Raw genomic sequence first — 24761 nt, forward strand, 5'->3', positions numbered from 1 at the left:
TCGGCACAGCACAGGATAGGGCATTTCGATGCCATCTACAAATTCTTATACATTCAACGTATAAGAATAGTTTTATAAAGTTCAGAGACCAACTGTCCAATCATGCACGGTACATTGAGGACGCTCTGTTAGCTAGATTTTCAAACGCCCCCGATCAACGTTTTTCACAACAATAGTTGGAGGGCTACATAAAGACATTTCTAAAAAACAACCAGTGTGCGGCGCGCAGTAGCCAACCAGGTCAGAGATCCAGACAGGAGTTACCACGGTGGCAACATGGCAGACGCGGAGTAGGAGTGGGCAATTCAAGAGAAGAGCGATCAAGCTGCGACGAGTTCATCATATAGACAAAAACGCGAGGCCCGCGCAAAACAAACTCCCACGCACTATGGCTCAGGAGGCAAGGGAGCTTGGAAGAATAAATATGTAAGATTATTTAAATTATAACATCGATCGTTGATTATAAAGATTGTAGTTGATAATTTGGTAGTGTTATTGCTAACTTAAGAAAATGTCACTCTCTCTCGATCAACCAGAGAGATGGTCAAGTATCGGGAGCAACATACAGAACTTGATACTTGGCGATGGTTGTTTGAAAACAACTACATCTCTCGCGAGCAATTCGACGCGGCGGTTAGACCACTACAAGCGGTAAGTTTAAACAAGTAATTTTGTGTCAATTGTTTTGAGATGTGGATAATTGTTTAATTTGGTTTGTGTTTATGTAGGGTCAAAGTGATCCAATATACGTGCCTTTGAATGACGACGAGGATTAGAAAAAAAATGTTTTGTCAAAACTTTCGTAAAGTCCCAATGTGGCACAATGTATATACAACCATTTACTTTTTATTGTAATTTTTTTAAATAGTTGATCTTCTACATTTTTAATTGTCAAGGTAACATAAATTCAATTTCAGTTCTTTGGTATTTTTTATACTTTCCCAAAAACAATTGATGTCTTATTGTTTTTATGCATGTAAAAAATAAAGGTGCTCATTTGCAAATGAGCATCTTTATTCTTCAACTGGCGTTTAGCGGTAATATACGCGATAATAGCAGTGGGAAAGGTCGCGGTAATATCAATGGATATATTGCCGCGACTATTACCGCACTTATTGCTGACAAATCACTACTGCATTCATAGCCGCGATTATTGCCGCTCACACAAATTTTTCTCTCTCCTTTTTTCTTTGTTTTTCTGCGGCAATGTTGGCGGTTTTCGACAACTCCTCTTATAGTGCAAGAACTTTTGTATATTGTCTATTGTTGCCATTGACTATCTATATTGATGGAGTTTGAGATAGTGATAGAGCTTATGGTGCTACTTGGCCTCCTTGGGAGACTAATGGCGAGGCTTTCTTGGGAGAGAGCACAACAACCCCTAGAGCTATTAGGGCGGGAAGAAGAAGAAGAAGAAGAAGAAGAAACCATGGCTCTTTTTGCATGGTAGACGAAAGCGTGAACTTGTTTCCAATGGACAGCTTTGAACGCTTGGTTATGGAGCAAGAGCTTTTGGTGGCGGGACAATGATACAATATCGCAGCTGTCTTTCAGTACCATAACTACATACATACCCTGGGCCCACATATAGATACCTTCAACGCCGTAAAAACAAGGTTTTACCTCATGTTCTTCTCTTTCTTTTGTATTTTTTGATTTATTTCTTCCTATTTTTGCGTTACGTAGGCGTGTTGTTCATTGGACGTGCCTCCTTTTCTCTCTCCTCAATAAGGCCCTCCAAATGACTTCCCGAATTGCCTAATGTGGGGCCTTAGCAGATGTGACATTAGCATAGCCTTTAGAGCTAGGACCCTTCAGTATGCTTGTGAATGATATGTCAGGTTTGAGAGTCGAAGAGCCTATTGCCATCTTGCTTCTACTCCTAAAGATTGAGCCCTAAGGAACACCTGCCTTTAGGATCTTCATCTCGAACGTAAAACCTTTAACTCCTTGGTTGCACTCTTTTTCTTTGGCTACATCAAAGAAAATCTTTTCCGTTGATAGAGCTTTATTAGCCCCTAGGGTTGTGCTCATTGGCAAAATTTTGTCCATCATTAAGGAGTCATGCGAGTGCCGCGAGGTCAGCCCGCTCCCTACGTCCATTGGCATGACCTCCTCATTGAAGGGCATATTTCTAGCCGCGAGCATCTTCGAGAACTTTATGATATCTTCCTCCATGGGTAGCGCCTCTACCTCCATGGCTAGGACGGCTACGGAGCAAGGCCTAAGAGGTGGGGGGGGGGGGGGGGGGTACAAAGAAAAAGCAACATGGAAGATAAAGCAGGGTAACCTCCACACAATCTCCCCATGAACCCAAGGTCAAGGGATGGCAAGAAGCCTGGGGAACAGACCCAAGGGGATGCAAAAAGGGGGTGCTGAAGATAGGAGAACGTTGAAGATAAACCAAGCTTTGCGTACCAGTGCTAGAAAAAAACCGGGGTCCGATGTATTTTAACAGGCTGAAATTGTAAAATCCTGGTTAGATTTTGAGCTTGCTTTTAAGAAAACCTACACCAGGTTTAGTTTAATTACCGACAAAAGCTTGAGAAATTTTGACCTAAAAACTGGGAGAATTTCAAGTTTGCCCTTATATTCACCAGTCAGGGAAAATGTATTTTTCTAGCACTGTTGCGCACATTTAAAGGAAAAGGCCAATTAGAAGCCAATTTTCATTAGGCCTGGTTTAGACGAGGCGGCCGAGCTTGGAGAGGCAAATGTTAAAAGTGTAGCCACCGAGCGCGTTCTCAGAGAAAATGCCTTGGGCGTGCTTTTGGATGACGCGTGGACTGGAAAGCAGGCGTATATCCAATACGATGCAAGAACCAACTATAAATGAGAGAGCCCACCATCCGCTTCGACTAGAGCAGCACATCGATCACATCTCTCTGTTGGAAGTCGGAATATAGCAGCTGATGGCCGCTTTGGCTGCAGCACCCCGCTTTACATCTCGCAGCTGGCACGTGAGGGCGCCGGGTGCAGCTTCCATAAACTCTCGTGTAGCAGCTGTTCAAGATCAGTGCACGAGCCACCCGCTCCAGGCGCACCAGCTGGGCCACCAGGCCACGCAGCCACTACCAAGAAGTCCTCGCAGAAAACTCAAAAGGTGCAGACTCAATGCCCTTCCAGACGTACGGCATCTCCACCTGCAACATGCCAAGGGCGCAATTCCTACATCAAGCTCTGTCGAGGATGCCACCCTAGACCGGCCTCAGCCTGCACCTAGGCCAGCTCTCTCTGCGCCTTCACAAAAACACTGCAAACACGGTACTGGAAAACAGATAGCTCCAGCCGTAAACCTCGCAAGGCTCATAGACTCAGGTGCCGTCTCTCATTTCGACGATGTTTTCTACATGCACAAGAGAGCTAATGAGATCTTGAAAGAGGGTAAAATCACACGGGATGGTGTTCTGTGCTCCTGTTGCGCGACTGTTTTCGGTCTCAGCAAATTTGAGGAGCATGCTGGCAGCAGGCTCCATCGCCCCGGTGCGAATATGTTTCTGCGTGATGGCCGCTCCCTGGTCGAGTGCGCGCAGCAGGGAATGGATGCCTCAAAACAGCAGGGTATTTATTATGCAGGCGGTGGTCTTGGAGACATGCATATCAACAGACGATCATATATGCCCTCTCCTGATAGCTGTACTACTACAGAGGATGATAATGAGATGATGACTAAAGATGTGCCCATTGGAGACATATTCCATGGGAGAAGAGATGAAGGACGGCCAATGGTTGACGACTGTGTAGAATCGAGATCAAATGCTCTGGAAGAAGATGATTGGTTGGGTGATTGGCTCGCTTTTATTGAGCATGAGCAAGCTGCGTCCGTGGCGCTAGATGGCCAACCTGATGTGGATGCCAGTGAACCTCTGCCTGGTGAAGGTATGTCTTTTACTCGTATGTTATTGGACGGCACATATTTGGAGATGGAGAAGCCCAGGACCATACCAAATTGTCAAGCTAATGATGCATCTCTATATAACACAATGGCTGATGGTTCGATGAGTAATGTGGCCTCCGCAGCCACGGCAGCGCATTTCAAAGGTCTGGCTGAATGCAGAGGCAGTAATGGCAAATCTGTAGGAACTACTATTCACTCATGTGGTTTGATGGTGAATGAGTATCCAGGTGTCTGTGATGATTATATGCGTATTGAGCAGCAGGATACTACGACATTACGCCCAGTACCTCATGCTGAGCCTCCACATAAGGACAATATTGAAGCTTCTTATTCAAGTATGAATGATGGTGCCTTTGACGATGATGAGGATATTGATTGGCATGATGACATCTGCCATGTTTGCCGTGATGGAGGGGAGCTCATCATGTGCGATGGCTGCCCCTCATCTTTCCATACTCAATGCCTACACTTGAGCTCTATACCCAAAGGACAATGGTTCTGCTCCGAGTGCAAATGTGCCAAATGTGGGTCAGGAACAGAGTACCCCCACCACATGATCAAGCGACATAAAGCTATGCCCCAATACGATCCGGACACACCCAACAATTTATTGGTTTCTTGTCCTCAGTGTTTCCTTCGCTTTCATCAAAGTTGCATCGAGGGCAAGATTCAGAATAACCTGTGCAGTAGGGCTTGCCAAGACGTCTTCAGGAAGCTTAGAGCTTTGGTCGGCTGCGTATCTACGCTCGGAGGAGGCCTCTCGTGGACATTGATAAGGTCTTTCAAAGATGAGAGCAAGGAGTGTAGCAAGGCTCAGGCTATAACCTTTGACAAGCAGCTGTTGAAAGCACTCAAGCTTTTACAGCAGAGCTTCAATCCCATCAAAGATTACCAGACAGGGGTCAATATGATTGCTCAAGCAGTGTTCAACCGGAAATCATCGGTGCCTCGACTCGACTTTAGTGGATTTTACACCATGCTCCTGATCAAAGGCGGGAAGCAACTAGTTTCTGTGGCGACAGTCCGTGTGCATGGAAATGCACTTGCAGAGGTGCCTTTCATTGCCACCAGCAATAAATTCCGACGGCAGGGAATGTGCAAAGCGATGATGCGTGAACTGGAGGGTGTGCTAAGTCGGGTAGGCATATCTGAGCTCATCCTACCATCCATGGAAGAGTTGCTAGAAATTTGGACAGGCCCTGCCTTCAAGTTCCAAAGATTGACAAGCCAAGACCAGCAAGAGGACCACCAGATAAAGACAAGGCTAGGCAAAAACATGATAATGACCTTCCCAGGAACCACCCTAGTGCACAAGCAAATTAGGGCGCGTCCCCGCGGGCAGGGTTTAACCCCAGGCTAGGCTAAAACATGATAATGACCTTCTCAGGAACAAACCTAGTGCACAAGCGAAATTACACGAGGCTGTTTACAAGGTGCCGATGGGGCCCACGAGGCTGGTCAATTTGCCCTCAAATATTCACTTCAGGCTTGTCTATTAATGGCACATGTACTGAATCATAGCAATTCAATTTAACAACGTTATTCTGAGCATAATAGTCTGCTTATTGAAAAGTAATTTCAATTGCTAATTCCTCTCTCTCTCTCTCTCTCTCTCTCTCTCTCTCTCTCTCTCTCTGTGGCACAGTCAATGCCCTTCCATTACAGGATCTCAACCCACAACATGCCAAGGACGCAATTCCTATGTCAAGCTGCGTCGAGGAGGAGCCGCTGGGACGCTTGCACACCAGCACATGCAGACGTAACGAGCACACATGAGCTGACACATCCACTGGCCACCTTAAGCAGACCAACAATACATGCAGCAGCGGCACACTGCCATATTTGAGTACTGATGGTCCTGAGAGAGACAGCCATATTATTGATCCTGAGATATAAGTAAGCTGACTTATATCTGGTTGTGTAACAATCTTCAGTCTTGTGGTTTCTGCATATAATACTGTCAAGACAAAAACTCAGTAATAAACTTCATAATGTTGTGCCTGTTCGTGGGAAATACCTTACATGCACGACTCTTTTATTAACCATCCCGTAGGCTGGCGTGACTTTCGAGCCTTTCGAGCGCCTCCCTGGCTGTCTGCCTAAGGCAGAATCACCAGCTGACTTCCCAAAGCATGACCAATTTGCCTGCATGTTTTCTGCATGTCACAATGTGTCATGTCGATGGTCAGATTAACCTCCCTGCCTTAATTAGCTAGGGTTCACTGCATTTAATGATGTAGGCGCCGATCTTCATTTGATCCCCTCATACGTCGCAAAGCAAAATTCCAGTTTGTGGACGCAAAGAACGAGATATTGCTGCATGCATCAATATCTGCGATGAGTTTCATCAATACCTGGGCCAAATATTAATATGATCTTGCGTGCCCTGCTCTCGTTGTCGAAAGAGCTCGCTCAGGGAGAAGTATTTCAAAAAGAACGGTAAAATGGAAGGCATTTACATGGTACCACACTGATGATGACTGCCAGGCCCATGGATGCTAATTACATTGTTGGCATTCACAGATCAGTTTAACTATAAATACGCAACTAGTAGTGCAGGAAAGTGTTATAGAGTTAGGCCGGCCGGCCTGCCTGGATGGAGGGGGAGAGAGAGAGAGAGAGAGAGAGAGAGAAGAGAACACATTTTGGATAGGAAGCTCCTGAAGAACTTTTTGAGCTTTGGTAATTTGGCATACATATTGACCAATGCTTCCATAAAAAACTCTTAATACTTTGATGAGGGCACCATGTTCTAGTGCATAATGTGAAAATAAAAATACCTACCTCACTTTTAATGTTTTTGAATTGTGGAACCAAATGTTACAATGTACATAGTGTGATATATGCGAAAACGGATGCCATAGTTGCAGGCGTGTACATATCTTCTCGAGTAGGCGAGGCCAGGGTTGTGGCACCTGTGCATGTTTTACCACATTAAAGTATGCGTAATTTGCTTTAAGAATGTACAAATGTCGGTGTTTCGAAGTGGCACGTTCGTTTTGCTTAGAAAGTTCAATGCAGGTGATCAAAAGTAGCATGTTTCGTACACGGATGTAAAAGACGTGTCCAAAGTGCTTATCAAGTGGGAAAATAGGTTATTGAATTCGAGCTAAAAGAGATTTTTCATAGCTTGTTTGAGCATTTTTTGACCAAGAAGGTCTTAAAAAAGCCATAAAATGATAAAAAATAGCTCAAATTGGCTCAAAAGTTCACATCAACGATGGGGCCATCGTTGGTCAAGTTGAGAAGAAACTTGTAGAGCCAAGAATGAGCTCATTTGGTCATATAATCAAGGACATACAACCATTTATACAATCCAGGGTGCTAGTGCAGTTCCATTACATGTTCGATTATGAGGCCTCCAATTAGGTTTTCCCCTCAAATAACTACTTGGGCTTCTCCAATGACGTGCTGAAGCTTCCTGAAATGGTTACGACGAAGAATCAAAGCGTCAATTTAGGGTTTTTAATAGGTCAAAAGGGCACTGCATCTGTGCAATTGAGAGTGAGGCTACAACTAATCTTCACAGACACAAGAGTTTTGAGTTAATCTTGGTTCTTTTTCAAAGTGGATCTTTCATGGCTGGAGATTTATTCTTTTTAAGTATGTTTTTAGCTTCAAATCATCTATGCCTTGCTTGATTTTGCTACAAATCCTCACAGTCAGAGGCCCGCTGCTTTCCTAGCCACACTGCGCACTTCTTGACACATTTTTGGTGAACCCGACGCAAAGTAGGCGAGGGCGAGGTTCAAAAGGTTCATTGAAGGTCTAAAAAAAAATCTTTAAAGCTTACATGGAGTAACAAGAGCAACCGGGGGTGCAATTTGATCCTGTCGCAAATGAAAATGTGTTAAGCCTTTGCGGTATTTATGCAGCAACAACAAGCTGCTGAAAGGAGGGAGCTTTCCTCAACCAAAGCGCTCCAATCAATGGTAAAGAAAATGGACCAATTCAATGGTAGAGATCTAACAAAGTATCTTTGTGGATATGTAAAGGAGATGGAGCTTCATTGAGTGCGCGAAGCAAAGATGGTACAATGTTTTGAGCTAGCTGTGGCTTTTGAGATCAGAGAGCATGTAAGGGGAATTATAAATGAGCATGGAGCAACATGGGAAGCATTCAAGTTATCCTTAAAAGAAGAGTATTTCATGGAGGACTCCAAAAGGGTAACAAAGAGGACTTTTTTGAAGTAGGTAGTTCATCCAAAAGAGGGGCTTTTGCCTACTGAAGTGATAAGAGAATTTGAACGCCGCTATGATCAATTTTTAAGGACTGAGAAGGTTACCCTAAACTCAGAGAAGACAAAGCTATTTTTGTAGGCAACAGGTAAAGAGATTCAAGAAAAGTTAGAGCTACTACTTGAGGATAAGGATGCAGAACAGGGCTTGAAGACTAATTGGAATGAGGTCAAAGATGCAATTTCATTGCTAGCCAAGCGACAATGATGGAGAGACAAGATGATAGTTAACCATACTAAAGTCCCAATCGTTCCTGAGAGCCCCATAAAGCCTATTATTGTGGTTCCAAAGAGTGACTAGTCCATTCTAGATGATATGTCAAGGGAATGCAAGAGCTAAAGTTAAAGCTTACAAGGCTAGAAGAAAAGGGACAACCATTAGGTCAATCTACAGGGCAAAGACCTCAAAAGAGAGAAGGCTTTGTAAATAAATACATATGGTGTGATAGTAAGGAGGGATTGTGAAAGTTTCAAAGATGCCTTGATGAAGGAGCTTGTTCTTTTTAAAGATTGTAAAATTCACTTAAGTTAAACAGGTAAGCTCTTAGGGAAAAAATTTGGAAAGGGCGGGATGAAGAAGCTAGTTGAGGACATGGCTACTAGCCATGCCATCACGATGGTTGAGGCAGCCACCTATGGGTTGAAGGTAAAGCCTATTCAGAAAAAAGGAACAGTCAAGGTTGGAGAAGAGGAACCTAATGGGATTGGAGAACTATGGCCATGTGCAATAGAATCTACTATGAGGGGTAAGATGACTACAAAAGTTTTTCATGAAGTTGGAGATTGCATTCAACTAGAAACAGGCTGGAATGACCTTGTAGATTCTTTGTCAGTGCATGCGTACATTGCCAAATGTCAAGCCAATGAGTCCGTTGTTGAGGAGAAACGTAGACGTGAGAATAAGGATGAATGACCTTCAAAAAGGGCCACAAGGAGTGGAGGTAGAATGACACAGTGCCTCCTAGATCAAGTTCTACACAACAAATGCCTACCCTTGAAGTGGCTATGCAGGAAGCCTCTAAACAGAAGAAGAAGGAAGCAACAAAATCCAAAGCAAAGGGCGTGTCCTACAAACTCCAATCCAATATAGAGGCAGTATAACGGATCTCAAAAAGGTTTTGGAAAAGAGGATTTTGAAGAGTAACATGGAATTTACCTTCGGTAAGGTCCTTGGCATAGCAAAGCGGGAGTTCCACAAAGAAATAACTGATATCATAAAGAGAAAGCGACAGTCTCTTACTGAATCTATCCATGTACAGGATGAAGGAGAGACTTTCAATACACAGGGTGTACAGGTTTATGGCGAGCAAGGTGAAGAAAGTATTGTTGTATGCTACAAGTCTAGGGAAGGAGTAAAACACGTCCGCTTCTTGGATGATGAAGATGTAGTTGAGACCACTCACAAGAGTTACTACTTGAAGAGTCAATGGGCAATAGAAACTACTGAGACCTCGTAAAAGTGAGAGACTTAGAAGAGCCATACATTGTCTTGATAGATCATGGGTCAAAAATTAATCTCATGTCAAAGAGTCTTTATCAAAAAGGAAAATGGCCAATTGTTATAAATTATAGATGGAGGATTCGTGCAGCAAAGAACTCATCAGGGGAGTAGTATGGAGCTTGTCCAAATGTAAAGGTGACTATATGGGATGTGAAAGATAACCATAATTTCTTTGTACAAGAGATGTTTAAATACCCTCTTATCCTTGGGAAACCATAGATCACTGCTACTTGCATGGAAACCAAGGTGATGGACGGCGAGTCAGCTTATGCTAGGATAAGGAGCAGGGATAGGAAACGTGCACTACAATACTTCTTTATTGTTTGTGTGGACCATGAAAGGAACCGTGAAAGTCTTAGTGAGAAACCCTTGCCAAAGACAAACAAAGAATTCAAGGACTACGGGGATATGAGGGGTTTTGGCCATGTACCATTGTAGAGCGGGATTGCAATGGTACAAGAAGAGAAAAGTTCTTGCATGTTGTATATGCAAAGGAAATGTTTTCTACAAGTTTTGTAGGATTAACAAACTATGGATCTATTGCTTTTACAAAGTGTGAGGCGACAACATGTAAATAGTGCATAGAGAGGTTTCAAGATAAACGGTTTGCTAGAAGATGATGAATGCATTGCAGGTGTGTTTTGTGGATACTTTGCAAGACTTGGAGTCTTTAGTCGATTGTAATTTGTGTATGGGAAGTGAGATCGTGAAAGTATGCTCAATAGAAATGTACAAAGTCATTGAAGATTTAAAAATGCTCAAGGTGTTGATGCAGGAGTGGAGACCAAGTGCAAATCTGCGGAAAAGAAAGGGAAACCAGCGGCATTACCACTACGAAAAGGCTGTACGGATAAGATGGATCAAGCTGCTTTGCAACCTAGTCTTTGTGAGCCGATCAAGATTGGACATAAGTTTACACATGATACTTTGAAGGAGTTAAAGATTGGTTACAAGGACAGTCTGACAGAGGTTGAAAGAATATTCTTTGAAGAAATGCTCTCCAAACATGGAAAGGCTTTTGCATTTGAGCCACATGAGATAGGGTGGTGTTGATCTTTATGGGAGAAATAATATTATAATACAAAAGCCTTTTGGAGGGGGGACCGACTCCACATAAATCCTATCCTCAACTGTTGTCAATTTCTCTAGTTCTCTCTCTTGCAAAAATATTGTTCATGCCAAGTTAATTAAGTGTAATGGTTATGTTGCTACCGCCACTACAACATGTCGTGCAAAAATCGGCGCAGATACCGGCGAGACAAGCTTTTTTTAATAAATAAAATACGTTGAAATAAGCATCGTAATAAATGCCGGTATCGTAGCGTCGGTATAAACATTGGTAAAAGCCGTCAAAATATACGCCCTTATAACTGTCAAAATACACGCAATAATATACGCTTGTATGAACACAGTTATTAGCACCGAAAATTATATGTAATACCGACGGTTTTTCCAAGGCCTATACCAGCACGCATATCGTAGTCTATTCCGACGACCAAAGCTGCAAAGTTTTTTTGGGCAGAGAGGTCTGGAAACTGATGTTGCATGTATTGCAGCAAGAGAAAACATCCCTCTCTACCCAAACGAAGAGTGCACAAGCAACCGCACTCCACCTACAAGTTGACGCTAAAGAGCGGGTGTATATAGATTAACAAAACTGTAAAAGGAAAAAAACCACAACATCAAAAGCTTGATTATGACAAGTTCTCAAAAGCATAACCATAACGTCGACTCCCAAACCATAGGCACAATGGCATAGCCATAACCATTACCATAATCTGATTGCCAAACCATAGCTATCACATGATTGCCATACCATCACTGAAAACCATAATCATAACTTGATTGTCAAAACCCTAACCATACCATGATTGCCAAACCTCTGTTCCATGATCAAACCTCTGTGCCATGATTGCCAAACCATGATCAAAACCTCTGTGCCATACCATAACCATAACCTCTATGATATACCATAATTGGGTGAAAGCATGTTAACCTGTCGCGCTTTTTGTGCTAGTTAGCAGTTTCAAGTTAGCACATCTTCGAAAAGTTGGACGTCCAGTAAATTTTTTACAAATAATATCAAAATTTGTCGGAGGTTGTACATTTGGATTCCTTGTTTCAAGTGCTTTCTATTGATATATCATATGTCATAGATCTTGGAGATGTAGCTCAAGTTATTGTACTAGTTAGCATATGTCAAAATTGTGCTAGTTAGCATTGTCCGGGACATGAAAAAGCATGACAAGTTAACATGCTTTCACCCAATTGCGAAACAAATCATAATCACAAACGGAATGCAAAACCATAAACATAAGCACTAGAAAACTGTACATGCAAACAATCACTAAGTAAAACTATATCAAGAAGACCGCAGCTACAAAAAAGACTGTACAAAGGAGACTGTATGAAGATGACTAGTAAGACTGTATCAAGAAGACCGTCATGGTAATGCCTCCCAATTGACGTCCTCTCCCTCCTCCTGCAGCTGAGTCAAAAGGGCCACAAAAGTCCATGCTTGTACCCATACTTCTCCTCTCGGCGTGTCCGAAGGCGCTTCAAGACAACTTCCTACAAAATTATGGCTTCATTCTCATGAGATAAATCTTCAAAATTCATATATATTTTGAACAATGCAAAGCATACATATAATACTTACAAACTCATGTCAAAGTGTATCGTAGCCTCCACTCCCAAGATGTGACGCTCTAGCAGACTCCAAACGTGCTCTGGTTGCATCTCTCTACTGCTGAAATCTGTACGAGTTGTCTTGTGTCTCTCGTGCAATCTTCGCCACTCCTCTACGTCCAACCATGCCGACTTTGGACTGTCGGCATTGTACTTGTCTCTCGCCTCTGATCGAGGTGTGACATTGTTGCCTTCGCCACGCCCAAAATCCAGGCATTCGAGACTTCATCGTACCCCTCAGCCAGCATGTACTCTCTGCGAATGGCCTTGACGATGTAACTCTTTCTTTCATCGTCAAATTATCCCAAACCTCCATCACATAGTGAGCAAACTGAACCGTACAGAGCTATTGAATCCTCTATCGCATGGCCTTTCCGACCCTATCCGCCATAACAACCCCATCCCTACTCTTGTACACCTTGCTAGGATCATGCTCATGTGATCCCCAAGGGGTATGTGGTGTGTCAATCGATGAACTATCTACTGAAGAGAGTGGGGGACGCTATCTTGGTGGTGTGGACGCATCGGTAGAACCGCTACCACATCAACCACTGTCTCCAGAACGACGCCTACCTCGTCTCGAGGACAAACCACCTGTCAGTGTAGGTGGCACACTAGTCCTAGGCCTAGGGGGCACACTCGACTGAGGTGTGGGGCCGGTCGGTGTAGGGACCTCACTAGTCCTAGATGTAGGGTCGATCGTAGTAGGTCTAGAGGAACCTGTTGCCCAAAGGTTCTGTGCCATCACGATCTACTCTGGTGTGAACTGTGTCAAAAAGAGACCTATCTGCTCAGGTGACATGCCGGTCGGAGTGACAAAAAAACTAAAACTAGGAGAGTATGGCTCATCATCATCGGCCATGGCTACAGATACACAAATAACACCCACAAAATACGTTAGTTTATAGAAAAAACGCTTTATCAATACAAATAACCACATAAACGAATCAGCAACACAAATGAATGAATCTAGAGTGTATTGTAGACTAAAAAAAAGAGTTTTACAAAAGAGTTCAATCAGAAATCATTAGTTAATTTCTCGTCTTCATGAGATCTAATGCACCAAAGATGTCTATCTCAATCTGTACTTTTGCACCTTCGTCATCAAACCCTCCTTCTTCGTCGCTCTTCGCATCAGCTTTAGTATTTGACACTTCATCTCTAGGTTCAGACATATGGTCACCACTGACCTCCAGCTCAAAATCCAAACATATATCATCCGTCGGCCCTGCACTTTGTTCATGAATCACCTCTTCAACCTCAACGTCCAACTCATTACACACTTGCTTGCTCCGTGGAGCAACTTGAACATCATAGAGCCAAAGCGGTTTCGACAGATCATTTTCATCATTTTCTCTCCACATGGATCTAGTGTGAACACAACATGTTCAGAATGCTCCAGAAGTGCGAATGTATCCCGCGCATCTGTCCACACCCTCCTAGAGTTCACTTGAATCAATCCACTCTTGTCTTTGTGCACAGTTGCATTAGGGCCGCTGGTAATAACTTTGAAGCACTTGACATCAAAGATATCAAACTTTCTAAAGCTGATTTTCAAGATGTCTTAAAGTATTCAAGTTGGCTAGTCTCTCTGTTCTCATCCCTGGCACTAGACCTACTTTCTTGGACAAAGATTGCCCTAACACCACTGTCAAAAGTGACCCTTTGTTCGTCAATCCGTTGCACTTTGAAGTGTTTCCCATGCAACCACAAAGCTCCATATTTGTGATACTGCAGCCACAAAATTGAAACAGACTTAAAGTTATTAAAGTAATGATCTCATGTGGGGCTTGAGAATGAAGTTGTGAAAATGTACATGCCAAACAATTGCAACCCCCTGACATCTCCTCTTTCTCTTCCATAATCAACACTCCATTCCTCTTTGCCTCTGAGATTGTCGCATCTAACCACCGCTCAGTTTGAAAGTCGGGCAATTTCTGAAGATGACCTAGAAAAGGAAGGTTTCTAGTGGCACGGTTTTGCTTGAATTGCAAGCGATCTGTCAAGCGTTGTTGCTTTTTTGCTTCATACCTCTCTAGCCACTTTTTCATGATGTCTGACTTGAGAAGGAAAAATCTCATAATCTTTTCTTGCATTGTGATGTCCATCTTCCTAACGATGCCTTATCCCTGCGGCTTATCCCCTTTTACCTTTGCGTTGACCTCAGTAATCCACATTTGAGGCATCTCTGGATGAATTGAGACAAAAAATTCACCGATGAGGACAAGAGACTCTTGTACAAGCCATCCTTCAGTCATGCTACCCTTGGGGCGAGCCCTTTGACGAACGAACCCCCTTTAAAGTCTTCATAAATCTCTCCCAGGAGAACATCCACCTGCTATGGACTACCCTAGTAACTGCAACTTCATCGACCACATGCACAAGTACATGCATTTGGATTGTAAGAATGTTTTTTGGAAAGTACTTCTCCAACATGCACACTGCTTCAATAGCATTTAAGCGCGCGTGCTGCATCGATGTTGTCTTCTCTTATCTCTTTTGAACTGATCCAGCGCACCAACTCACTGATTTTTTAGATTGTTCTTCTAATGTCATCTGCCAAACAATCCTTTATGGAAATTGGTAAGATAATTTGTAGAATTTGTGCCAATCGTGGAACTTAAGACCATTAAGATTGTCATCTCTCGTAAAAGCCGTTATCAAACATTGCATGCACCGAATGGGAGTCTTGAATGAAGATATAGTCTTCTTCACTTGTTGCTCTTTTGCACGACTCAAAACCCATGGTCCTCATTAGGAAAAATATGAACCCTCTAGGGGCCCTTTGGGATTAAGGTTAATTAGAGGCCAGCCAATGAGAAGAGGGTGGTGGACACACTCTATGCCCTCAAAAATGTAGGGGGACAAAGTAGTCTTACACTTTTTAAATGGGCTCTTACCTAGTGAGAAGGTGGGGTGGGGGGGGGGGGGGGGGTGGGTGGGCCATATGGAACCTCCAACTTCCCTCCTTTTTGATCCGGTTTTGAAAAAATCCCAAAAATTTGAAAATTTTTAAAAATTTCAAAACTCAAATTTCATCTTCTGAAAACCCCCCTAAAACTATTTTATGGTCAAAAAAGCATTTTTTGATCTCAAAAAGTCAAAACGTGCATCCAAAAACCCTAAAATTCAAAAATTTTTAAAAACTTTTAAAAAATCTTTTTTTGCTATCCAGAGCTCCCCCAAAATTAGTTATTAAGCAAAAAGAGATTTTCTCTCTCTAGAACCCCTTTTCCAACCCCTCCTTGGTTGCAACCATCACACTCATCCTCTACTCCAACACTCTCTCTCTTTACACCATCTCCATTGCTGCAGCAAGGAAGCTCCTCTGTCCTCCCCTACCACCTTCCATTGCCACACCAAGCAAGGCTTATCCACCTTCTCCTCCCAGTGCCACACCAAGCAAGGGTTGTCCACCTTCTCCTCCCATTGCCACAAGGGTTGACCATTTTCTCATATCACTTTATCACACCTACATTGTAGCAACAAGCAAGGTTCTTCTCCTCCTCCTAGTTTGCTTTGCTCAACCATGGCCAACTCTACTTCGCAAAGGCGACCAAAGGATGAGGTCACAGCACTTGCATGCCACAACACTAGAGGTGTAGATGATGAGTGGGTGCCACAAGAGTTCACCAAAGGTGCTTGGGTATACATGCAACCATCTGCTGTTGGCCCTCATCGTGTGCGGAATCGTGCAAACTTGGATCTTCATTGGAAAGGAAAGCTCCTTGGCTTCAAGAACCGCAAAGACAAGGGGACCATAGCCATTGTGCAACATGTTTTCTCAATGTCAACCATGCACTTGCAACAACCACCTCGATTTCCAACACATTGTAAGTACATGTTTTGAGAATACAAAGCTAGGTGTGAAATCACAGTGTAATGTTATTATGGATTCATCCTTAACATTTGTCATGCATTTATAGTCATATTTCCATCCACGTTGGTGGAGGAGCAGCCACTACATAGTCTCTCCGGCACATTCAATGCTATACATGCGGATATTGGAGCAATAATGTTCCCGCATCTTTGCCCAACCAAACTGGTTCAAAGAAGGATTTTCTTCTATTCTCACTCCTATATTGTCCCTACTTCTACACAAGCATTTGGAATGCTTGAACCCATCAAAGTAACTTCCTTATTAAGTATGGAGTGGCCGGTCCCAGATTTATGGTCGGTAGCATCTTTCAAGCAAAAGATGATAATGGATGTCCAAAACTCTTTGAAATACTCTAAAGCTTCTAGGTCTGTGGGCTTGAGCTGGTGTTTGCCTATTCATTGTTTTGTGCACATTTTTAAAGAGTTTGGATTTGTGGAGACTACCACAATGCTTGTATGTAAAGATGCGTATTACGAGGAATTAGAAAGGCTTTTAGAAGAGGACTGGGGTTTTGTGGAGGGCATGCACAACGGGGACCGGTACCGTTGTAAGGTTGGAGCTTCAGGTATTGGAATGCGCTATTTGAAATCCCGCACCTCCTTGTACATACGATTTTACTATGATCGTTGGATGTGCAAGCTTGGAGTGTGGACTCCCTTACAGAGTGTAGACGGCGCTATTGCAAGCTTTGACATTGCAGTGAAGATGCCCAACGATGCTTTGGAGGCAGTCCAAGTGAACAAGCATTGGACTCTAAGTAATGTTCGAGAACATTTGGTTATTATGGGTTTTGAGGCCCTTCAACAAGCACAATTTCGTTTACAAGGTCACAAGGTGAGAATCCTTCCACCACATTTTCTATACATCATGGTTTGTCGATCATTAGATGCTTATTGTAATGAATGTCTGCAGATTGGGAAGAGAATGGAAGACAAATTGAAGGTCGAGGAGGACTGGGGGATGGAACTATGCTATCGATCTTATAGCTTTGTAACTCTTGCAATTTTCATATTGATCCCCGCTGTAATCAACATGATTTGCTTCGGCAAATCATGCCTTTGAATATAATTTTTTGCATTGGGATGAGAAATCATTTTTTTGGTGAAAGTGCCTTTTTTTTTAATGTCTTAAAAAAAGGGTACATTATAAAAGGGGGGCCACCTAACTCATTCACTATTTTCACTTTTGCAACTCCTGAGCTCCTCCACTCTCTATCCACACCCCAGGCTAAACATGGATGCTGCCACAGCCTCTGCATCTGTACCCACATCCACCCCTTTGTCACGCTTCATCCTCTTCCTCGAGGACACCAAATACAAAGGGAAGTTGGACCTCCACACCTTTTTTACTCGTCTCCCTGACCTTAACGCCACAGTTGCCCTTCACATGGATGCATTTGAGGAGATTTCTGCGTTCATGGAGGAGCACATCATAAAATATTCTGTGTCTATCCCCCCACATGCAGGGATCTGGGTGCCTTGCGATCTTTTGCGCTATATACACAAAGGTGATCGCCCATTCGCCAAGCGGTTGCAACGATTCCAAGAAATTGCAACCAATGCAGGCCATTACTTGGACGAGCAAGCCCCTAGGGTGTCAGCGCTCAAGAAGCGCAAGTTGGGGGTGGAGTACCTTTCTCGGCTCGCAACATTTATCTTCTTGGTGAGCGAGGAACCTGATTTGGAGGAGCTCCGCTTACCACACCTTCAAGTTGGGTCCTTTATCAAGGACACCAAGGAGCAACATGTTATCCCCATGAACCCTGCAGCGGAAGGAAAAGCACACCAGCTCGAGTACCCTAGGGGTCTTGAGGAAGTGGTTGAGAAATCCATAGTTGCGGCTGGCCCTAGTGACACTCCAGTGCCACTACCACTGACGGATGTGGCTATCCCAGAGGTAGAAATTAGCCGCTTCTCGTCAGTGTTAGTGGATGGGGAGGAGTTTGTGTTCCTGCATGATTTGGAAAAAGCATTTGGCCTGCGCATGGATGAATGCTTGAGCGTGCTATGCAACAGCAGAAAATGTCCCTTAGACAATACGCCGGATGCCCTAGAAAGCAAGCTCTTGCCAGATGGGGACTCTGTTGTTGACACTATTGCAGTTGTATGTGCGGAGGTCCTGGCAGCAGAGCAGTTGCATGTGGCTGATGAAGATTTCCAAGCCCCGCAAGCCAAGGTTGAGGCTGCTAGGATGCCTATGCCATTATGCAACCTCCCATATGATGATCCAAAGCTTGTATCTGTGGTGCATGGGACCATTGACTTGGATGCAAAGGGCAACAGGGAGGAGGATGACAAGGAGCAGGAGGTAAACTGTATCCTAATTTTCATGTTACTATTTTATCCTTTGTGTCTTTTTTCTCAACCTTCATCGGTTTATGACAGGATGTTGTGGAGGTTGATGATTTTGCTGCAAGGACGGGTGGCAAGCGGACGGGCTTTGGACCTCAAGCTTCCCTTGTGCATTACCTCGGACAACTCCCCCCTGGCGATGTGGCCATTATCCATAATGAATTTACTCCCAAAGCCCATTTTATGACTTGGTCGTTAAAAGCTTTGAGCAAGTTTTTGTGTTTGAGTACCATTGCTCAAACTGCGCATCAAGTGTTCCTAGTGCGTAGATCCCTTGTATGCACAGCGTTTGGCACTGGCTTTTGTGGTAAAGTGCTTGCCCAGATAGGGATACATGCTTCCATTGGCTCAACTGACCCAAATGCCATAGCGCAGTCCCTCTTGACTGGGGAGTTGCCTTACGCGCAAAATAGGCGCCAGGAAATGGTCAAAAAAATTCTGAACTCCTCAGATACATGATGTAAAATCACCGTGCTAGAAGGAATAAAAAATATTTGAAATTGTCTCTCTATATTGCAAATTATTTTCAATCTGATTTGTCAATCTTGAAAATTGTTTCAATTGGTGATATGAATTGTTTTTTGACTTTGTTATTTCAAGGTATGTAATTGCAGTCAATTTGAGTATAATTGTGATTTTTAAGTACCCTAGGGGGTTAGATTAGCCTATAAGGGACAAAAAATGCTTGGCCACAAGGGCGCGCAAATGGCCCATCCATCAGTTTTGGATGGGCCATTTGCGCGCCCTTGTGGCTAGGCATTTTTTTGCCCCTTATAGGCCAATCTACCCCCTAGGGTACTTAAAAAGCACAAATTTATTGCAATGGATTGGTTTTGCATCATTCATTTAAATGCAACCTTTTTATGGAAATTCCAGTATATGTTCACACTCAAGGACACTAGAAAAGCTCAAATCAATTATGAAATGAAGTTTCCAGCAAACTATCACTTGCTTTAGCTCTACCTACTACACCCTTGCACCAAAAAGTCAAATTACATTGGACACTTGGTTTCACAATATGTTATTTGTTTTGATATCCTATAAGGAATTCAAAGCTTGAAATGACCAAAAAAAGGTGTCCATAAGGATCCATATAAAATATTGATGCAAAACCAATAGGTTTTAGTAAATTTGGTTATTTTAAGTACCCTTGGGGGTAGATAAGCCTACAAGGGGCAGAAAAAGGCTTGACCCCCATCCATCAGTTTTGGATGGGCCATTTGCGCGCCCTTGTGGCCAGACATTTTTTTGCCCCTTATAGGCCAATCTACCACCTAGGGTACTTAAAAAGCAAAAATTTATTGCAATGGATTGGTTTTGCATCATTCATTTAAATGCAACCTTTTTATGGCAATTCCAGTATATGTTCACACTCAAGGACACTAGAAAAGCTCAAATCAATTATGAAATGAAGTTTCCAGCAAACTATCACTTGCTTTACCTCTACCTACTACACCCTTGCACCAAAAAGTCAAATTACATTGGACACTTGGTTTCACAATATGTTATTTGTTTTGATATCCTATAGGGAATTCAAAGCTTGAAATGACCAAAAAAAGGTGTCCATAAGGATCCATATAAAATATTGATGCAAAACCAATAGGTTTTAGTAAATTTGGTTATTTTAAGTACCCTTGGGGGTAGATAAGCCTACAAGGGGCAGAAAAAGGCCCGGCCACAAGGGCGCGCAAATGGCCCATCCATCAGTTTTGGATGGGCCATTTGCGCGCCCTTGTGGCCAGGCATTTTTTTGCCCCTTATAGGCCAATCTACCCCCTAGGGTACTTAAAAAGCACAAATTTATTGCAATGGATTGGTTTTGCATCATTTATTTAAATGCAACCTTTTTATGGCAATTCCAGTATATGTTCACACTCAAGGACACTAGAAAAGCTCAAATCAATTATGAAATGAAGTTTCCAGCAAACTATCACTTGCTTTAGCTCTACCTACTACACCCTTGCACCAAAAAGTCAAATTACATTGGACACTTGGTTTCACAATATGTTATTTGTTTTGATATCCTATAAGGAATTCAAAGCTTGAAATGACCAAAAAAAGGTGTCCATAAGGATCCATATAAAATATTGATGCAAAACCAATAGGTTTTAGTAAATTTGGTTATTTTAAGTACCCTTGGGGGTAGATAAGCCTACAAGGGGCAGAAAAAGGCTTGACCCCCATCCATCAGTTTTGGATGGGCCATTTGCGCGCCCTTGTGGCCAGACATTTTTTTGCCCCTTATAGGCCAATCTACCACCTAGGGTACTTAAAAAGCAAAAATTTATTGCAATGGATTGGTTTTGCATCATTCATTTAAATGCAACCTTTTTATGGCAATTCCAGTATATGTTCACACTCAAGGACACTAGAAAAGCTCAAATCAATTATGAAATGAAGTTTCCAGCAAACTATCACTTGCTTTACCTCTACCTACTACACCCTTGCACCAAAAAGTCAAATTACATTGGACACTTGGTTTCACAATATGTTATTTGTTTTGATATCCTATAGGGAATTCAAAGCTTGAAATGACCAAAAAAAGGTGTCCATAAGGATCCATATAAAATATTGATGCAAAACCAATAGGTTTTAGTAAATTTGGTTATTTTAAGTACCCTTGGGGGTAGATAAGCCTACAAGGGGCAGAAAAAGGCCCGGCCACAAGGGCGCGCAAATGGCCCATCCATCAGTTTTGGATGGGCCATTTGCGCGCCCTTGTGGCCAGGCATTTTTTTGCCCCTTATAGGCCAATCTACCCCCTAGGGTACTTAAAAAGCACAAATTTATTGCAATGGATTGGTTTTGCATCATTTATTTAAATGCAACCTTTTTATGGCAATTCCAGTATATGTTCACACTCAAGGACACTAGAAAAGCTCAAATCAATTATGAAATGAAGTTTCCAGCAAACTATCACTTGCTTTAGCTCTACCTACTACACCCTTGCACCAAAAAGTCAAATTACATTGGACACTTGGTTTCACAATATGTTATTTGTTTTGATATCCTATAAGGAATTCAAAGCTTGAAATGACCAAAAAAAGGTGTCCATAAGGATCCATATAAAATATTGATGCAAAACCAATAGGTTTTAGTAAATTTGGTTATTTTAAGTACCCTTGGGGGTAGATAAGCCTACAAGGGGCAGAAAAAGGCTTGACCCCCATCCATCAGTTTTGGATGGGCCATTTGCGCGCCCTTGTGGCCAGACATTTTTTTGCCCCTTATAGGCCAATCTACCACCTAGGGTACTTAAAAAGCAAAAATTTATTGCAATGGATTGGTTTTGCATCATTCATTTAAATGCAACCTTTTTATGGCAATTCCAGTATATGTTCACACTCAAGGACACTAGAAAAGCTCAAATCAATTATGAAATGAAGTTTCCAGCAAACTATCACTTGCTTTACCTCTACCTACTACACCCTTGCACCAAAAAGTCAAATTACATTGGACACTTGGTTTCACAATATGTTATTTGTTTTGATATCCTATAGGGAATTCAAAGCTTGAAATGACCAAAAAAAGGTGTCCATAAGGATCCATATAAAATATTGATGCAAAACCAATAGGTTTTAGTAAATTTGGTTATTTTAAGTACCCTTGGGGGTAGATAAGCCTACAAGGGGCAGAAAAAGGCCTGGCCACAAGGGCGCGCAAATGGCCCATCCATCAGTTTTGGATGGGCCATTTGCGCGCCCTTGTGGCCAGGCATTTTTTTGCCCCTTATAGCCAATCTACCCCCTAGGGTACTTAAAAAGCACAAATTTATTGCAATGGATTGGTTTTGCATCATTCATTTAAATGAAACCTTTTTATGGCAATTCCAGTATATGTTCACACTCAAGGACACTAGAAAAGCTCAAATCAATTATGAAATGAAGTTTCCAACAAACTATCACTTGCTTTAGCTCTACCTACTACACCCTTGCACCAAAAAGTCAAATTACATTGGACACTTGGTTTCACAATATGTTATTTGTTTTGATATCCTATAGGGAATTCAAAGCTTGAAATGACTAGAAAAAGGTGTCCATAAGGATCCATATAAAATATTGATGCAAAACCAATAGGTTTTAGTAAATTTGGTTATTTTAAGTACCCTTGGGGGTAGATAAGCCTACAAGGGGCAGAAAAAGGCCTGGCCACAAGGGCGCGCAAATGGCCCATCCATCAGTTTTGGATGGGCCATTTGCGCGCCCTTGTGGCCAGGCATTTTTTTGCCCCTTATAGGCCAATCTACCCCCTAGGGTACTTAAAAAGCACAAATTTATTGCAATGGATTGGTTTTGCATCATTCATTTAAATGAAACCTTTTTATGGCAATTCCAGTATATGTTCACACTCAAGGACACTAGAAAAGCTCAAATCAATTATGAAATGAAGTTTCCAACAAACTATCACTTGCTTTAGCTCTACCTACTACACCCTTGCACCAAAAAGTCAAATTACATTGGACACTTGGTTTCACAATATGTTATTTGTTTTGATATCCTATAGGGAATTCAAAGCTTGAAATGACTAGAAAAAGGTGTCCATAAGGATCCATATAAAATATTGATGCAAAACCAATAGGTTTTAGTAAATTTGGTTATTTTAAGTACCCTTGGGGGTAGATAAGCCTACAAGGGGCAGAAAAAGGCCTGGCCACAAGGGCGCGCAAATGGCCCATCCATCAGTTTTGGATGGGCCATTTGCGCGCCCTTGTGGCCAGGCCTTTTTCTGTCCCTTGTAGGCTTATCTACCCCTAAGGGTATTTAAAATGCACAAATTTACTGAAATTGACTACAATTACATACAGAACTTGAAATTACAAAAATAATAGACAGAGTAGACACAACTGTTGATCATATTGTCATTGGAAAGTCAAATCATTACAAAGATAAGGGTGTGCAATACAAAAAGAGGGGTAACTTCGGTTAATGCTCGAAGTCTCGTCGCAATCGTCGTGCAAGCTACATATCTTTTGGATGTATTGTCACTCGCTTTGCATGAATGGCACATAGGTTGGTATCTTCCAACACTGAAATGATGTGGGCCTCTGCAGCTTCTTGAATAGCCTCTAGCGCTATTGCTTGCATTCTATACTGATTTCCATAGCTTTGAAGTACTTCCTTCACAGTGCGAGCAAAGGAGGCGCGTCGAATCAAGAGCTTCGTCATCTTCTGGTAGTGGCGGATTTCTGCAAATGCCCTTGCTATTTTTCGGTGCCGCTGCAGTTGTCTTGGGGGCACTTGCACATTTGCTAGCGGGCGGCGTAAAGGCTTCTTGAAAAACTTAGACTTGCGTCTGTTTACATGCTTAGGGACTGGTTCTGCAGCCTGTTCTGATTCTTCCTCTTCCCTTGGTTGCCGATCTTGTCGTGTGGGGAGAGCTTCCTTGCCTTGAGGCAATGTCTTCCCCCCAACGGCCACCCGGTGTGTGCGCGGTATTTTTTCTCGCAGCCATGGTGGCTCACTCTCTGATTCGGTGTCTGTATTGACCACCCGAGTCCTGGATGGTCCTGCTTGTGATTGGGGGCACGACGGCTGCTCCCTATCGGACTCTGATGTTTGCTGGCCCTCTGCTTCTCTCCAACGCTGAGCACATTGCTTCATTCTCTTTCTAGGTGTTATATATTGAGGAGGTGGAGATTCAACAGTCCTTGATGACTCTCGTGCCCTACCACCATGCCCACTACCAGAAGAGTTCCTGGAACGGCCAGGTGTTCGTGGCCGTTTTCTTGTGCCTTTAAGCCATGACGACTTCTCACATCCTTGGAGGGTGTTTTTGTTGGCAGGCGGATGCTCTTTCGTGGTTTGTTTGGTGCGCGCCATTTCGTTGGTAAGAGCTCACCTATTCTTAAGAAATGAGTGATTTATGAGAGCATGCAATATTTATAAGGGCCCATTTAAAAAGGGCCCTGTTCACACTAATTTTTTGAAAAGAAGTATTATTTTTAAAATAAACATGTCGCTAAGAGTTGGACCCTGCGTTCACGTTTAGTGACTCGCGTAGTATCCACTTTGATCCTTGTCGCACTCTGCATCGCCGCCATGCAACATGCTTGGTGGGACCTTGCGACATTTGCCACTTGTTGCTATGCTCTTGACGACTCCATTTGCCACTTGTTGCTATGCTCTTGACGACTCCATTTGCGCACTTCAATAGCAATCTTGGATTGTCGCGCACGCTCCATTGTGAGCTTACGAGCAAATGTTGTG

At 42.8% G+C, this 24761-nt stretch overlaps 1 protein-coding gene across 1 annotated transcript; it reads left to right on the top strand.

Annotated features, from left to right (window-relative positions):
- The first annotated feature begins 2875 nt into the window (after positions 1-2875).
- Positions 2876-5441, top strand: LOC147448489 (uncharacterized). Its single transcript, XM_086522394.1, has one exon. The coding sequence runs from the start codon at positions 2913-2915 to the stop codon at positions 5256-5258; it is 2346 nt and encodes a 781-aa protein (XP_086378520.1). The 5' UTR covers positions 2876-2912; the 3' UTR covers positions 5259-5441.
- The last annotated feature ends 19320 nt before the right edge of the window (positions 5442-24761 follow it).

This window comes from Adiantum capillus-veneris, chromosome 10 (assembly GCF_014529385.1).
Source record: "Adiantum capillus-veneris isolate H3 chromosome 10, ASM1452938v2, whole genome shotgun sequence".
Lineage (NCBI taxonomy): Eukaryota > Viridiplantae > Streptophyta > Polypodiopsida > Polypodiales > Pteridaceae > Adiantum > Adiantum capillus-veneris.